The sequence below is a fragment of the Anomalospiza imberbis genome, chromosome 3, assembly GCF_031753505.1.
Source record: "Anomalospiza imberbis isolate Cuckoo-Finch-1a 21T00152 chromosome 3, ASM3175350v1, whole genome shotgun sequence".
Lineage (NCBI taxonomy): Eukaryota > Metazoa > Chordata > Aves > Passeriformes > Viduidae > Anomalospiza > Anomalospiza imberbis.
In genome coordinates, this window is record NC_089683.1 from 1041382 (window position 1) to 1058686 (window position 17305).

General features: G+C 54.5%; 1 protein-coding gene across 3 annotated transcripts in view; it reads right to left on the reverse strand.

Annotated features, from left to right (window-relative positions):
• The window catches only part of OTOF (otoferlin), a 126010-nt gene that overhangs the window by 50322 nt on the left and 58383 nt on the right, over positions 1–17305 (reverse strand). For all 3 annotated transcript variants that reach the window (XM_068183092.1, XM_068183090.1, XM_068183089.1), the window contains 7 exons: positions 14492–14678; positions 13207–13430; positions 11508–11616; positions 10904–11087; positions 4874–4994; positions 2082–2182; positions 1083–1173 (listed from right to left, as the gene is read on the reverse strand). In XM_068183092.1, the coding sequence (XP_068039193.1) occupies positions 1083–1173; positions 2082–2182; positions 4874–4994; positions 10904–11087; positions 11508–11616; positions 13207–13430; positions 14492–14678 (1017 nt within the window). The remainder of the gene's footprint in view (positions 1–1082; positions 1174–2081; positions 2183–4873; positions 4995–10903; positions 11088–11507; positions 11617–13206; positions 13431–14491; positions 14679–17305) is intronic.

Consider the following 17305-nt stretch of genomic DNA (forward strand, 5'->3'; position numbering starts at 1 on the left):
AAATCACCCCAAATCTCTGTTCCTGGAGCAGCTCTGCCCTGTGGGGTTCCCAAAATCACCCCAAATCTCTGTCCCAGGGGCAGCTCTGCCATTTGGGGTTCCCAAATCACCCCAAATCTCGGTCCCTAGGGCAGCTCTGCCCTGTGGGGTTCCCAAAATCACCCCAAATCTCTGTCCCAGGGGCAGCTCTGCCCTGTGGGGTTCCCAAAATCACCCCAAATCTCGGTCCCTGGGGCAGCTCTGCCCTGTGGGGTTCCCAAAATCACCCCAAATCTCTGTCCCAGGGGCAGCTCTGCCCTGTGGGGTTCCCAAAATCACACCAAACCTCTGTCCCAGGGGCAGCTCTGCCCTGTGGGGTTCCCAAAATCACCCCAAATCTCTGTTCCAGGGGCAGCTCTGCCATGTGGGGTTCCCAAATCACCCCAAATCTCGGTCCCTGGGGCAGCTCTGCCCTGTGAGGTTCCCAAAATCACCCCAAATCTCTGTCCCAGGGGCAGCTCTGCCCTGTGGGGTTCCCAAAATCACCCCAAATCTCTGTTCCTGGAGCAGCTCTGCCCAGAAAAGGCTCCCAAAATCACCCCAAATCTCTGTCCCAGGGGCAGCTCTGCCCTGTGGGGTTCCCAAAATCACCCCAAACCTCTGTCCCTGGGCAGCTCTGCTCTACAGAGTTCACAAAATCCCCTTTCCAGCTTCTCTGTGCTCCCAAATTTCTTTCCAGAGTCTGGCGGAGGGGAGGCAGCAGAGGCCCAGGTGACACCTGGGACTTGACCGAGACCCGAGCGGCCTTTGGGGTCAGAATTAAACCCCAAATCCTCAACCCGCAGGGACTGGAGACCAACGTATCCATGGACCAGATTCCATCCCCTGCTCAGGAATCCTCCTCTGCTCTTCCCAAAGCTTCCTTGAACAACCCGTGCCATGGCCGGCCCACCCTGCCAGGGAACAATTCCTAATTCCCAATCTCCCATCCAGCCCTGCCCTGTGGCACTGGGAGCCACTCCCTGGGTCCAGTCCCTCCATGCCTTGTTCCCAGTCCCTCTGCAGCTCTCCTGGAGCTCCTTTGGGGACCGGATCCCACTCACCAGCTCCCGCATGCAGGATTTGAGCCTCTCCCGGTCCAGCCTCGTGCGGGACGAGTGGTGCTGGTCCTTGTCAGCCAGGGTCAGGAAGCGCCTACGGGAAAAGGGCATTACCATGGGAACCCTTCCCAGGGTTCCCTTCCCACCCCACCAGCCTGGCCACGTCCCTGGAAAACGCGCGAATTCCCGCCAATCTCCAGCAAAACCGGGGATGAGAGGCTGGTTCGCACCGCGGACTCGGAGTCAGGAAGGGACATCAGTGTCATCAGGGCCACCAGGTGCCACACAGAATTCCCAGAAGTCTCAGAATTCACAGAATTCACCAGGTTGGAAGAGACCTCCAAGACCATCGAGTCCAACCCAGCCCCAACACCTCAACTCAGCCCTGGCACCCAGTGCCACACCCAGGCTTTGTTAAACACACCCAGGGGTGGTGACTCCACCACCTCCCCGGTCCCCGGGAATCCCCAAAATTCCCAGAATTCCCAGGATCACTGGGTTGGAAGACACCTTCAAGACCATCGAGTCCAACCCAGCCCCAACACCTCAACTCAACCCTGGCACCCAGTGCCACACCCAGGCTTTGTTAAACACACCCAGGGGTGGTGACTCCACCACCTCCCCGGGCAGCCACTCCAGAACTTTACCACCTTTCTGTAAAGAACTTTTCCCTGATATCCAGCCTCAATTCCCCTTGGTGCAGCCTAAGGCTGTGTCCTCTGGCTCTGTCAGTTCCTGGAGAAGAAGACCAACCCCACCTGAGCACAGCCACCTTTCAGGCCACTAGCCGGTGGAGGCCACAGGACTGAGGTTTCCACCCCTGCCTTGGGGCGTTTGGGGTGCAAGATGGAAGCACCACGCTCCAGCCTGAGGCAAAAGATCCGGCATGGTGCCAGTGTCATGGAATGTTGTCCCATCACCCCGAGGACGGGGCACGGTGAGGTGACATTCCCACTGGGAGCGGGGACCCGCACGGTGCCACCCTTGCCACGTGTCACTCACAGGCAGCTGCTGCTCAGCTCCTCCAGGACCCCTCGGAGCCGGCGCTCCGGGTGCGGCTTCTCCGTTTTGATCATCTCCTGCACGTCGTTGAGGCCCTCCTCCTGCAGCACCAACGGGGACAGCGTGAGGGCTGGGGGGGCTGGGAAACACCTGGGCATCACCTGGGATGGGCTGGGATCACCTGGGAATCACCTGGGATCACCTGAGGATCACCTGGGATCATCTGGGCTGAGAATCACCTGGGATCACCTGGGCTGGGCTGGGAATCACCTGGGATCACCTGAGGATCACCTGGGATCATCTGGGCTGAGAATCACCTGGGATAAATCACCTGGGATCACCTGGGCTGGGCTAGGAATCACCTGGGATCACCTGGTGTCATCTGGGAACATCTGGGCTGGCTAGAAATCACCTGGGATCATCTGGGAATCACCTGAGATCACCTGAGATCATTTGGGATCCTCTGGGATCACCTGGGCTGGGAATCACCTGGGATCATCTGGGCTGGGCTGGGAGTCACCTGGGATCACTTGAGGATCACCTGGGATCATCTGGGCTGGGCTGGGAATCACCTGGGATCATCTGGGATTACCTGGGATCACCTGGGCTGAGTTGGGAATCACCTGGGATCACCTGGAGATCATCTGGGCTGGGCTGGGAATCACCTGTGATCAGAATCACTTGGGATCACTTGGGATCACCTGGGCTGGGCATCACCTGGAAATCACCTGGGATGATCTGGGAATCACCTCTGTTCACCTGGGCCTGGCCGGGCATCACCTGGGGTGGGCTGGGAACCACCTGGGATCGCCGTGGGTGGGCTGGGCATCACCTGGGATCACCTGGGGTGGGCTGGGAACCACATGGGATCACCTGGGGTGGGATGGGAATCACCTGGGATCACCTGGGCTGGGAATCACCTGGGATGGGCTGGGCATCACCTGGGGATCAGCAGGGCGGGGAATCACCTGAGATCACCTAGGCTGGGCTGGGCATCACCTGGGGATCCCCTGGGATCATCTGGGCTGGGCTAGGAACCACCTGGCCTCCCCACCCTCACAGGGAAGAATTCAATCCCAATATCCTGTCCAAATCTCCCTTTTTCCAGTTTGTACCCGTTCCCTGGGTCTTGTCCCTGCTGGTTTGTCCCCAGTCCTTCTCCAGCTCTCCTGGAGCTCCTTTAGGCTCTGCAAGGGGCTCTGAGCTCACCCTGGAGCTTTCCCTTCCCTGGCTCTGCCAAATGAGTGCTTCACCCCTCCAGCCCAGGTGACAAAGCCTCCCCACCCCTGCTCCCTTTCCTGGGGACATCTGGATCTGACCCTCAGAATTCTCAAGGAGCTGCTGGAATTTGGTGATTCCTCACTGGGAATGTTCCTCTTTTCAGGCACTGTCTGTCCCTGCTTTTTGGAGATCCTGGCGTCAGCCCCATGTCCCAGCTGTGTCCCCCCTGTCCCTCCACCCCTCTGTGTCCATCCCTGTCCATCCTTGTCCATCCCTGTCCAGTCCTGACCATCCCTGACCAGCCCTGACCATCCCTGACCATTCCTGTCTGGCCTGTCCAGCCCTGACCATCCCTGACCAGCTCTGACCAGCCCTGACCATCCCCGTCCATCCCTGTCCATCCCTGACCAGCCCTGTCCATCCCTGTCTGGCCTGTCCATCTGTGACCATCCCTGACCATCCCTGTCCATCTCTAACCATCCCTGTCCAGCCCTGTCCAGCCCTGTCCAGCCCTGTCCATCTCTGACCATCCCCGTCCATCCCTGTCCATCCCTGTCCATCTCTGACCATCCCTGATCATCCCTGTCCATCTCTAACCATCCCCGTCCATCCCTGTCCATCCCTGACCATCCCTGTCCAGCCCTGTCCATCTCTGACCATCCCCGTCCATCCCTGTCCAGCCCTGTCCATCCCTGACCATCCCCGTCCATCCCTGTCCATCCCTGTCCATCCCTGACCATCCCTGATCATCCCTGTCCATCTCTAACCATCCCCGTCCATCCCTGTCCATCCCTGTCCATCCCTGACCATCCCTGATCATCCCTGTCCATCTCTAACCATCCCCGTCCATCCCTGTCCATCCCTGACCATCCCTGTCCAGCCCTGTCCATCTCTGACCATCCCTGTCCATCCCTGTCCATCCCTGTCCAACCCTGTCCATCCCTGTCCAACCCTGTCCATCCCTGACCATCCTCATCCATCCTCGTCCATCCCTGTCCATCCCTGTCCATCCCTGACCAGCCTGTCCATCCCCGTCCATCCCTGTCCATCCCTGACCATCCCTGTCTGGCTTGTCCATCCCTGACCATCCCTGTCCAGCCCTGTCCATCTCTGACCATCCCTGTCCAACCCTGTCCATCCCTGACCATCCTGTCCATCCCCGTCCATCCCTGTCCATCCCTGACCAGCCTGTCCATCTCTGACCATCCCCATCCATCCCTGTCCATCCCTGACCATCCCTGTCCATCTCTGACCATCCCCATCCATCCCTGTCCATCTCTGACCATCCCTGTCCAGCCCTGTCCATCCCTGACCATCCCCGTCCATCCCTGTCCATCCCTGTCCAGCCCTGTCCAGCCCTGTCCATCTCTGACCATCCCCATCCATCCCTGTCCATCCCTGACCAGCCTGTCCATCCCTGTCCATCCCTGACCAACCCTGTCCATCCCTGACCAGCCTGTCCATCCCTGTCCATCCCTGTCCATCCCTGTCCAACCCTGTCCATCCCTGACCATCCCTGTCCATCCCTGACCATCCCTGACCATCCCTGTCCATCCCTGACCATCCCTGACCAGCTTGTCCGCGATCTTGTCCATGATGTTGGCGTTGTAGAGCCGGCGCCGCTGGTCCTGCCACCAGCTCCGGATGTAGATGCAGGGCTTCTTCTCCAGGTAGGGCAGGTGGAAGTAATTCCTGCAAGAGGAGGCAGGAGAGATGCTCCATGAGGGTGACAATTCCGGCCTGGAGCAGCCCCCACCCCACCCCTCTCCCAGGAGGCAACGCTGTGGTGGGAAGGGGGATACGGCAGCTCAGGAGAGGGAGGGAGGCGGCCTCTGCTGCATCCTGGAGAGCAGAGGCTCCGTTTCTCCCGAGGCCATTCCCAAAACCAGGCCCAGGATGGATGGGTGCAGTGGCCAGGGGCTGCCCCTGGATCCCTGGGAGTGTCCAGGGTTTGGAGCAATCTGGGATGTGGCAGCAGCTCTCTGGCCACAGAGAGCAGGCACAGACTTTCCCAGGCATGGTGCTGGGAAAAGGCTGTGAGAAGAGCAGAGAAAAGAATGACAAACAGTTCTTATCTCCACTTGCTGCACCTGGCGTTTGTGAACATGCGGAACGAGCTATGGAGATTTGTTTGCCAAAGGGTAATTAATTTGTTAATTAGCCAGTGGTGATGGTGTTCGATTGAAGGACCAATCAAGTCCAGCTGTATCGTAACTGTCTATAAAAGAGACGGGTTACTTAAAAAAGATTAATCAGCCTTCTGTAATCATGGAGTCTGTGCTAATTACTACCCGGCCGGGGGCCCGTTGCAACGATACTGGGCCAGTGGGATGTGTCGGGGTTGGAACTGGATGATCTTTAAGATCCCTTCCCACCCTAACCATCCTGGGATTCTGAAACCTCCCAGCTGCTGAAACATCCCACATTGGGATGATCTTTGAGATCCCTTCCCACCCAAACCATCCTGGGATTCTGAAACCTCCCAGCTGCTGAAACATCCCACATTGGGATGATCTTTGAGATCCCTTCCCACCCAAACCATCCACGGATTCTGAAACATCCCACATTGGGATGATCTTTGAGATCCCTTCCCACCCAAACCATCCTGGGATTCTGAAACCTCCCAGCTGCTGAAACATCCCACGCTGGGATGATCTTTGAGATCCCTTCCCACCCAAACCATCCTGGGATTCTGAAACCTCCCAGCTGCTGAAACATCCCACGCTGGGATGATCTTTGAGATCCCTTCCCACCCAAACCATCCTGGGATTCTGAAACCTCCCAGCTGCTGAAACATCCCACGCTGGGATGATCTTTGAGATCCCTTCCCACCCAAACCATCCTGGGATTCTGAAACCTCCCAGCTGCTGAAACATCCCACATTGGGATGATCTTTGAGATCCCTTCCCACCCAAACCATCCACGGATTCTGAAACATCCCACGCTGGGATGATCTTTGAGATCCCTTCCCATTCAAGCCATCCTGGGATTCTGAAACCTCCCAGCTGCTGAAACATCCCACGCTGGGATGATCTTTGAGTTCCCTTCCCACCCAAACCTTCCACGGATTCTGAAACATCCCACGCTGGGATGATCTTTGAGATCCCTTCCCACCCAAACCATCCACGGATTCTGAAACATCCCACGCTGGGATGATCTTTGAGATCCCTTCCCACCCAAACCTTCCACGGATTCTGAAACATCCCACGCTGGGATGATCTTTGAGATCCCTTCCCACCCAAACCATCCACGGATTCTGAAACATCCCACATTGGGATGATCTTTAAGATCCCTTCCCACCCTAACCATCCTGGGATTCTGAAACCTCCCAGCTGCTGAAACATCCCACGCTGGGATGTTCTCTGAGATCCCTTCCCACCCAAACCATCCACGGATTCTGAAACCTCCCAGCTGCTGAAACATCCCACGCTGGGATGATCTTCGAGATCCCTTCCCATTCAAGCCATCCTGGGATTCTGAAACCTCCCAGCTGCTGAAACATCCCACGCTGGGATGATCTTCGAGATCCCTTCCCACCCAAACCATCCTGGGATTCTGAAACCTCCCAGCTGCTGAAACATCCCACGCGGGGATGATCTTTGAGATCCCTTCCCACCCAAACCATCCTGGGATTCTGAAACCTCCCAGCTGCTGAAACATCCCACGCTGGGATGATCTTTGAGATCCCTTCCCACCCAAACCATCCACGGATTCTGAAACATCCCACATTGGGATGATCTTTGAGATCCCTTCCCACCCAAACCATCCACGGATTCTGAAACATCCCAGCTGCTCCAAGCCCTGCCCAACGTGTCCTTGGAACAGCCATGGCACAGCCGAAGGAAGTGTGATCCATAATTCTGGAGTGCTGGCCATCAAGCACTGGAAATCCAGCACCTGGAAAGGGGAATCCTGCTGCACCTGGGTTCAGCAGGAGTCAAATCCAGCTCCAGCCCTTCCCGGGTGTTCCCACCAGGAGATACCAGCAGAGCCCTGTGGAGGATATGGGGGGGGCCTCCTGAAGCTCCCAGAGGATGGAGATTTTTGGATAAACAGGGTGGGAGAGGCCCCAAAACATCGGAACTTCTCATATCCCCTTGGGATTCAGCAGGACAAGGAGCTGAGGAACAGAGATGGGAATTCCAGGGGGATTTATCTGCACTGGGTATTCATGGAAATAAAGGAAGGAATTCCAGGGGGATTTATCTGCACTGGATATTCATGGAAACACAGAGGGAATTCCAGGGGGATTTATCTGTGCTGGATACTCATGGAAACAAGTGAAGGAATTCCAGGGAAACTTTTCTGTGCTGGATCTTGATGGAAACAAGGAAGGGAATTCCAGAGAGACTTTCCTGTGCTGGATATTCATGGAAGCAAGGGAGGGAATTCCAGGGGGATTTGTCTGTGCTGATATTCAGGGAAACAAGGAAAAGAATTCCAGGGAGACTTTTCTATTCTGGATATTGATGGAAACATGGGAAAGAATTCCAGGGAGACTTTTCTGTGCTGGATCTTGATGGAAACAAGGGAAAGAATTCCAGAAGACTTTTCTGTGTTGGATATTCATGGAAACAAGGAATGGAATTCCAGGGAGACTTTTCTGTGCTGGATCTTGATGGAAAGAGGTAGCGAATTCCAGGGGTATTTATCTGTGCTGGATATTGATAGAAACAGGGAGGAAAATCCAGGGAGACTTTTTTATTCTGGATATTGATGCAAACATGGGAAAGAATTCCAGGGAGACTTTTCTGTGCTGGATATTCATGGAAACAAGGAAGGGAATTCCAGGGAGACTTTTCTGTGCTGGATATTCATGGAAACAAGGAAGGGAATCCCAGGGAGACCTTTCTGTGCTGGATCTTGATGGAAAGAGAGAGAGAATTCCAGGGGGATTTGTCTGTGCTGGATATTCATGGAAACAGGGAGGGAATTCCAGGGAGACACCTATCTTCACTGGATATTCTTTTCCCAATTTGTTTAACCAGACAGTGAATTTAGTCAGCACCAATCTGCTGCTAAAACTTGACAAAAATCCACTTTAAGCGAATCTCATAATCTTAAATCCAAGTTTCTTTCTTATCCCAGTCCTTGGAATGCAAATGCAGACCTCCCCGGGCACATCTCACCAGGCAGGGGTTTGAGCCTTTTAATCCCAATTTCCTGCCCTGCCCGATGCATTTCAGGTTTTTCCAGCAGTTTTTCCACCTGGGACCTCGACACTGCTGAGGCCACCACTGACCCACATCCCTAAACCAGGACAGTCCCCAAGAGCCACACAAAGTGGACACACTGACCACACAAACCCAGGTGGACACAATCACCAGTGCCCAGGTGGACACACTGACCACACAAACCCAGGTGGACACACTGACCAGTGCCCAGGTGGACACACTGACCTGTCCTGACCAGGTGGACACACTGACCACACAAACCCAGGTGGACACACTCACCAGTGCCCAGGTGGACACACTGACCTGTCCTGACCAGGTGGACACACTGACCATACAAACCCAGCTGGACACACTGACCTGTCCTGACCAGGTGGACACACTGACCACACAAACCCAGGTGGACACACTGACCTGTCCTGACCAGGTGGACACACTGACCACACAAACCCAGGTGGACACACTGACCTGTCCTGACCAGGTGGACACACTGACCACACAAACCCAGGTGGACACACTGACCAGTGCCCAGGGGGACACACTGACCACACAAACCCAGGTGGACACACTGACCTGTCCTGACCAGGTGGACACACTGACCACACAAACCCAGGTGGACACACTGAGCCAGTGCCCAAATGGACACACTGACCACACAAACCCAGGTGGACACACTGACCAGTGCCCAGGTGGACACAGTGACCAGTGCCCAGGTGGACACACTGACCAGTGCCCAGGTGAACACACTGACCACACAAATCCAGGTGGACACACTGACCAGTGCCCAGGTGGACACACTGACCTGTCCTGACCAGGTGGACACACTGACCACACAAATCCAGGTGGACACACTGACCAGTGCCCAAATGGACACACTGACCACACAAACCCAGGGGGACACACTGACCAGTGCCCAAATGGACACACTGACCACACAAACCCAGGGGGACACACTGACCAGTGCCCAGGGGGACACACTGACCACACAAACCCAGGGGGACACACTGACCAGTGCCCAGGGGGACACACTGACCACACAAATCCAGGTGGGCACACTGACCAGTGCCCAGGTGGACACACTGACCACACAAATCCAGGTGGACACACTGACCAGTGCCCAGGTGGACACACTGACCTGTCCTGACCAGGTGGACACACTGACCAGTGCCCAGGGGGACACACTGACCACACAAATCCAGGTGGACACACTGACCCAGTGCCCAGGTGGACACTCTGACCTGTCCTGACCAGGTGGACACACTGACCACACAAATCCAGGTGGACACACTGACCAGTGCCCAAGTGGACACACTGACCACACAAATCCAGGTGGACACACTGACCAGTGCCCAGGTGGACACAGTGACCAGTGCCCAGGTGGACACACTGACCAGTGCCCAGGTGAACACACTGACCACACAAATCCAGGTGGGCACACTGACCAGTGCCCAGGTGAACACACTGACCACACAAATCCAGGTGGACACACTGACCAGTGCCCAGGTGGACACACCGACCACACAAATCCAGGTGGACACACTGACCAGTGCCCAGGGGGACACACTGACCACACAAATCCAGGTGGACACACTGACCAGTGCCCAAGTGGACACACTGACCACACAAATCCAGGTGGACACACTGACCAGTGTCCAGGTGGACACACTGACCAGTGCTCAAGTGGACACACTGACCACGCAAATCCAGGTGGACACACTGACCACACAAACCCAGGGGGACACACTGACCAGTGCCCAGGTGGACACACTGACCACACAAATCCAGGTGGACACACTGACCACACAAACCCAGGGGGACACACTGACCAGTGCCCAGGTGGACACACTGACTATGCAAATCCAGGTGGACACACTGACCAGTGCCCAGGTGGACACACTGACTATGCAAATCCAGGTGGACACACTGACCAGTGCCCAGGTGGACACACTGGCCTGCCTGTGCCCAGGTGGACACACTGACCAGTGCCCAGGTGGACACACTGACTATGCAAATCCAGGTGGACACACTGACCAGTGCCCAGGTGGACACACTGACCCAGTGCCCAAGTGGACACACTGACCTGTCTGTGCCCAAGTGGACACACTGACCACACAAATCCAGGTGGACACACTGACCTGTCTGTGCCCAGGTGGACACACTGACCACACAAATCCAGGTGGACACACTGACCAGTGTCCAGGTGGACACACTGACCACACAAATCCAGGTGGACACACTGACCCAGTGCCCAGGTGGACACACTGACCTGTCCTGACCAGGTGGACACACTGACCACACAAACCCAGGTGGACACACTGACCTGTCTGTGCCCAAGTGGACACACTGACCACACAAATTCAGGTGGACACACTGACCTGTCCGTGTCCAGGTGGACACACTGACCACACAAATCCAGGTGGACACACTGACCTGTCCGTGACCAGAGGCTTCATGGGCTGGGATGAAGAAACGGAAACCAGCTCTCCATCCTCGCCACCTTCATCCTCACTGGAATTCTGGAGCAGCTCCGACTCCTCCTCGTCCCCATCCCCTCCCTCCTTCTTCCTCCGCAGGAGGGGCTTGCTGGAGCCATCCACCTGGTTGCCATAGTTACCTCGAGGAGAAAAAAACCAAGATGGAATCGATTCACAGCCCTGGGACTGAATTCGTGTTGGCAAAATTTTTCTCTGCTGGAATCACAGAGAATGTTGGAGTTTGACTTCCTGGAACCACGTCCAGGAGCTGGAATTAGGGAGAGGTGTCTGTGCCCTGCTCCTGTCCCCTCTCAATCCCCTGGGAATCCTCTGGCATGTCTGGAGCAGGAAACCGGGATGGAAGAGAGGGATCAGCTCCACTGGCCGCAGCCCAGCAGGCTCAAAATGGGATCCCACATCCCTCATGCCCACGGAGGAGCCATTCCCTGCTCCCCAAACCCGCTGGAGCAGGGGTTGGAATGGAAAACCGGGAATGAACTCCACCCCCAGCTTTGGATTCTGATTTTCACCACCATCACGCTCCCCAAAAAACAACCAACCTATGGTGACCTCAAAGTTGATGGGTTTGTCCCCAATCTTCCTGTCGATCATGGTGGCCTCCAGGAAGGCTCCAAAGAGGAAGAATTCCTCCGTCTTCCCGCTGCAGTTCTGCAGGAGAAAAGAGATCCCCGGGCTGAGAGTTGGGGCCAGAGGGAGAGACAGGTCCGTCCCTCGGGATGCCATTTCCAAAGGGACCAGGAGGGTTTTGTCTCCCATCTCTTGGCTCGATGTAGAGAGTGTTTTATTAAAAATTTCATTCTAATATCTTTTAATTAAAGATAACCTTGAGCTGTGTTGGGACCCATCAGCCCTTGCCCAGGAGGGGCTCTCGGGGACACTCAGGAATACAGGCCTGCGTTCACTGAATTGATCAAACCACACAAATCCAAGGTGCCTGGATGCTCCCGTGGAATTGGAAGGGTTCTGTTTCCAGGTGGTTTCATTCCCCCTGGCTGGGAAATAAATGAGATCCTTGGCTTCTGATTGAAACCCATCAGGATAAGAGTGGGATAACTGGAATTAGGGGACGAGTCACTGCCCGTGTGTGTTTCCCACTTGGAGAAACATCCCTAAGTTCAGGAGATGATAGAAATCATGGAATGGTTTGGGTGGGAAGGGACCTTAAAGATCATCTGGTTTCATGGTCAGGGCCACCTTCCCCTATTCCAGGGTGCTCCAAGCCCTGTCCAACCTGGCCATGGACACTTCCAGGGATGGATCACCTTCCCCTATTCCAGGGTGCTCCAAGCCCTGTCCAACCTGGCCATGGACACTTCCAGGGATGGATCACCTTCCCCTATTCCAGGGTGCTCCAAGCCCTGTCCAACCTGGCCATGGACACTTCCAGGGATGGATCAGCCACAGCTCCTCTGGGACAGCTGTGCCAGTGACAAACAATGTGACTCTGACATTCCCAGCGCTCCTAAGGGAAGTGAGCACTGGAATGGTCCTAAAACCTGAAATCCTGCAAGACTTAACTTCCGTCGCTCTGTGAGATCCAGAACATCTGGGACAATGCTTGAAATCACAGAATTCACAGAATTCACACAATCACCAGGGTGGAAGAGACCTCCAAGACCATCGAGTTCAACCCAGCCCCAACACCTCAACTCAACCCTGGCACCCAGTGCCACACCCAGGCTTTGTTAAACACACCCAGGGGTGGTGACTCCACCACCTCCCAGGGCAGCTGTTCCAGAACTTTACCACCTTTCTGTAAAGAACTTTTCCCTGATATCCAGCCTCAATTCCCCTTGGTGCAGCTAAGGCTGTGTCCTCTGGCTCTGTCAGTTCCTGGAGAAGGAGCCCAACCCCACCTGGCCACAGCCACCTTTCAGGAGCTGTGGAGAGCCATGAGGCCACCCTGAGTCTCCTCTTCTCCAGGCTGAGCACCCCCAGCTCCCTCAGCCGTCCCTCACAGGGTTTGTGTTCCCAGCCCCTCTCCAGCCTCGTTGCCTCCTCTGGACGCGCTCGAGCGTCCCAACGTCCTTCCCAAACTGAGGGGCCAGAGCTGGACACAGCCCTGGAGGTGTGACCTCACAGTGCCCAGGACAGGGGCAGAGTGACCTCCCTGCTCCTGCTGGCCACACCATTCCTGACACAGGAAAATCCTCAAATTATGAGACCAAACGTAAAAATCCAATATTCTCAAGACCCCAAACTGCCCCCCTGGATGCTGAGGAGTCACGGGAGACTTACGTCAGCCACCGCCGTGGCCTGCTCCACCTGCACCTCAGTGGAGCTGTTGATCTCGGGGTTGGTGGTGTCCAGGATCTCCACGGCCAGGCCCAGCAGGAGCCGGGCGCGGAAGGAGACGCCCTCGCCCAGGCCCTCATTGAGCTCCTGGTGCTCGTCCATGAGGGTGTAGTTCCGCGTGGAGCCGTACATGTTCACCCAGGCGGGCCCGAAGGTGGGCAGGAAACCTGAGGGGGTGGAACGGGCAGGTGGGAAGGGGATGTGTTCTTGTGTGTCCATGGAAGTGCGGTTGCCCGCCATCCATGGAGACAGTTTTCAGGGAATCCCAGGATAATTTGGGCTGGGAAAGAGCTCCCAGATCATCGAGTCCATCCTGTGCCCAATCCCCACCTTGTCCCCAGCCCAGGGCACTCAGTGCCACATCCAGGCCTGCCCTGGACACCTCCAGGGATGGGCACTCCAAACCTCCCTGGGCAGCCCCTGCCAAGGCCTGAGCACCCTTTCCATGGAGAAATTCCTCCTGGTGTCCAACCTGGCACAGCCAGGGTGAGTGGAAGGATTTAAGTCTTTTCCCTCAATCTCCTGCCTCATGCATTTGCAGGAGATTTTTCCAGCACTTTTTCCCTCAGATCCCAGCACTGCCAAGGCCACCACTGCCCCATGTCCCCAAATGCCACATCCAAATGGATTTTAAATCCCTCCAGGGATGGAAACTCCACCCGTGCCAGGGATGAACAACCTTTTCCAGGAAGGAATTTCCCCGATGTCCACCCTGAGCCTGCCCTGGCCCAGCCTGAGGCCATTTCCCCTTGTCCTGTCCCTGTTCCCTGGCAGCAGAGCCCGACCCCCCCTGGCTGTCCCCTCCTGTCAGGAGTTGTGCAGAGACACAAGGTCCCCCCTGAGCCTCCAGGGTTTTTTTTTTTGGGAAATTTGCAGGGAAGGCAGTGATGGGAACTGGGCAGGTCTTCAACAATTCCCCATTCTGAGGGTTGAGGAAGGAGAACGCCCCTCGTTCTCCAGTCCCACATCTGGTTTCTCATCTTTCCCCTCAAATGCTCATCCATCCAGGGAATTTTTGGAAGAGCAAATTGCTCTGGGGTGTCTTTGCTTTCAGGTATTGGCTGAGGGTTTGTGACAAATCTTGCTTTTCAGGGCATTGGTCCAGGAACCCCTCACATTTCAGGACATCAGGGTCTCTCCAGATGGGCACCAAGGAATTCCAGGGGTGGGGAGGAGCCTGGAACACTTTGGGAACTCTGCCAAAGGAATGCCCCCACTCCAACTTTACCTTTGTCCCCTTCGTTGGAGACCTTCCTCAGATCGATGAAATGGGTCCCGATGGCCACGTCATTGACCTTGTCCGAGTCCCGGATCTGGATCTTGATCCGTCTGCACAGCGGGGGAAACATCTCTGTGAAGATGATCTGCTCGTTCCAGAGGGGCTCGTAGCTGCTCTTCTGTATGGACGTCTTCCCCTGGGAATTGAGAAGAGATGGATATCAGACCAGGGTTGAGTAAGAGCCTGGGATGAGAGATGCAGGACTCCAGGGGGCTCTTCAAAAATGCAGTTTGTTGTGTCCAAGATGTTAGAGCGGCCCAGGGTCGGGGGATGTTGGAACCCTGGGTGCTGAGAATTTTAAACTTTCTGTGCTGAAAGGAACAGACCCCCAGGAGAGCACTGCATTTGGCCTGAGGCCCTGGAGAAGACTTCCAAAATTCATTAATAGCACTGGGATTACGGGTGTGGAGTGTGGTTAGAAGTGTGTGATGTCACAGGGTGAAAAAACTTAGATTTGGGGTTTTAGTATATGGTGTTACATGGGAGCCAAGATGGAGAACTTTGGGCGTGGGTTAGATGTCTTTTTTGCACCTTCTTCATGATATGAGTGGTTTTCTCTAACTGGGCGATAGATGTCCGCGTTGCGGGTTTTGAATGGTCATAACTAGGTTAGAAGCATAAATAATATAGATGCCAACAGTTTATTGGGTAATTGGGACTTAAACAGCCTTGAACGGACACCATTTTAGCTCACTTTTCTCGACTTGTTAGGTAGAGCTCACATCTCGTGAGTTTGTAATAGATAAGGGTAATAAACTTCAGAGTGAGACTTCAGAAAAAACGTTTCCTGAGTATTATTTGCCCTGACCTTGGAGCAAGAAAGTGTTAGCGTTCAGGAACAAATAATCACGAAATATGATTTTCTGCAGGTGCTTTATTGAAGAGCCCTGGGAATCAGGGGTGCAGACCCAAATCTGACTCCGACATGGCTTTCGAGCTGAACGCATTTTATATTCTATCGTTGTATAACTTACATATTAATTATTAAACTTACATTGTTCTACTGTATACATCGATCTTATTCACGCATGAATCTCTCGTGATCTTTCTCAATCCCCTGAACACAGTTTCTCATTATTATTCTTACGGTTAAACAGTAATTATATTTAATTACTAAACAATCATCGTATTTAACAATTCTATCATTTATCATATACTGGTCACACAGGTGCAGTTCTAGCAAGTACTAGGCCTGTGCTTTCCCAGGCTATTTTCCCAGGGCCTACTAAGCCTAACTTTCCTTCTAACTCCCCAAATCCCAGTGATTTTAAAACCCTTTTACTACCAAAAGAGCCTGGATTTCCAACAGTGGGTGACAGAGCCATGCCTACAGCTGTCAGCTCCAGCTGTAGACAAGCCTGAAGACCCTTTAATTTTGGCTACATTGCATTATAAATTTTTCTTTGCTGAGCATCTTAACATTTAATCAACCAATAATACCTTTACTATTACCTATCACAACTACTATCATTACCCTACTACGGTCACTACTACCCGATCACCTGAGTTAGTACGTTACAGTTTAAGCTGAAAGTTGTTCTTCAGTTTTCTTGCAGGGGAAAACTCCTAGACCTTTTTTCTACTTGCCACATCGACATGTCTTGCTTGCCCGTGGAATCCTTCTGCTTGGTAAAAACATCTTTTTGTTTGTGGTCAGCTCGTCCTTTGCTCTAAGCCATAAAACCTCTGACCAAGTCGACTTAACCTTTGCTTTCTTAGTTGCCCAGTAAGACTGGCTCAGCAAATCTCGACTAACAAATCTATTTTTTTTGGTATCAAAACTTGCTTCCACCTCTGTTGCGTTCTCAGGTTCTACATTCAGAGATCTTTCTGCCAAGCGTGCATACCTGCTAAACCTTCTTGTCGAACTTTCATCCTTCCCAAAGGATGGGAAGTTTGGATCTCCCAAACCATCCCTCACCACCCGAGCTGCTCCCTTCCGCCCACTCCGCCCTCTCCTGTGTCAGGAATTCTCCTCCTCAACTGGAGAGGGCTCAAAGCCATGCCAGAGAGCGAAAACAAGGTGACACCACGCCCGTCTTGATGTGCCAGGTGACACCACACCCATCTTGATGTGTCAGGTGACACCACGCCCATCTCGACGTGCCAGGCAACACCACGCCCATCTCAATGTGCCAGGTGACACCACACCCGTCTTGACGTGTCAGGTGACACCACCCCTATCTCGATGTGCCAGGTGACACCACGCCCATCTTGACATGCCAGGTGACACCACACCCATCTCAATGTGTCAGGTGACACCACGCCCATCTCAATGTGTCAGGTGACACCATGCCTATCTCAACGTGCCAGGTGACACAACGCTTCTCTTGATGTACCAGGAGACACCACGCCCATCTCAATGTCCCAAGTGACACCACACCCATTTCAATGTGCCAGGTGAAATCACGCCCATCTCAACATGCCTGGTGACACCACACCCATTTTGACATGTCAGGTGACACCACACCCGTCTCGATGTGCCAGGTGACACCACACGTATCTTGACATGCCAGGTGACACCATGCCCATCTTGACATGTCAGGTGACACCACACCCATCTCGATGTGCCAGGTGACACCACACCTATCTTGACATGCCTGGTGACACCACACCCATCTCGATGTGCCAGGCGACACCACACCTATCTCGATGTGCCAGGTGACACCACACCTATCTTGACATGCCAGGTGACACCACGCCCATCTTGACATGTCAGGTGACACCACACCCATCTCGATGTGCCAGGTGACACCACACCCA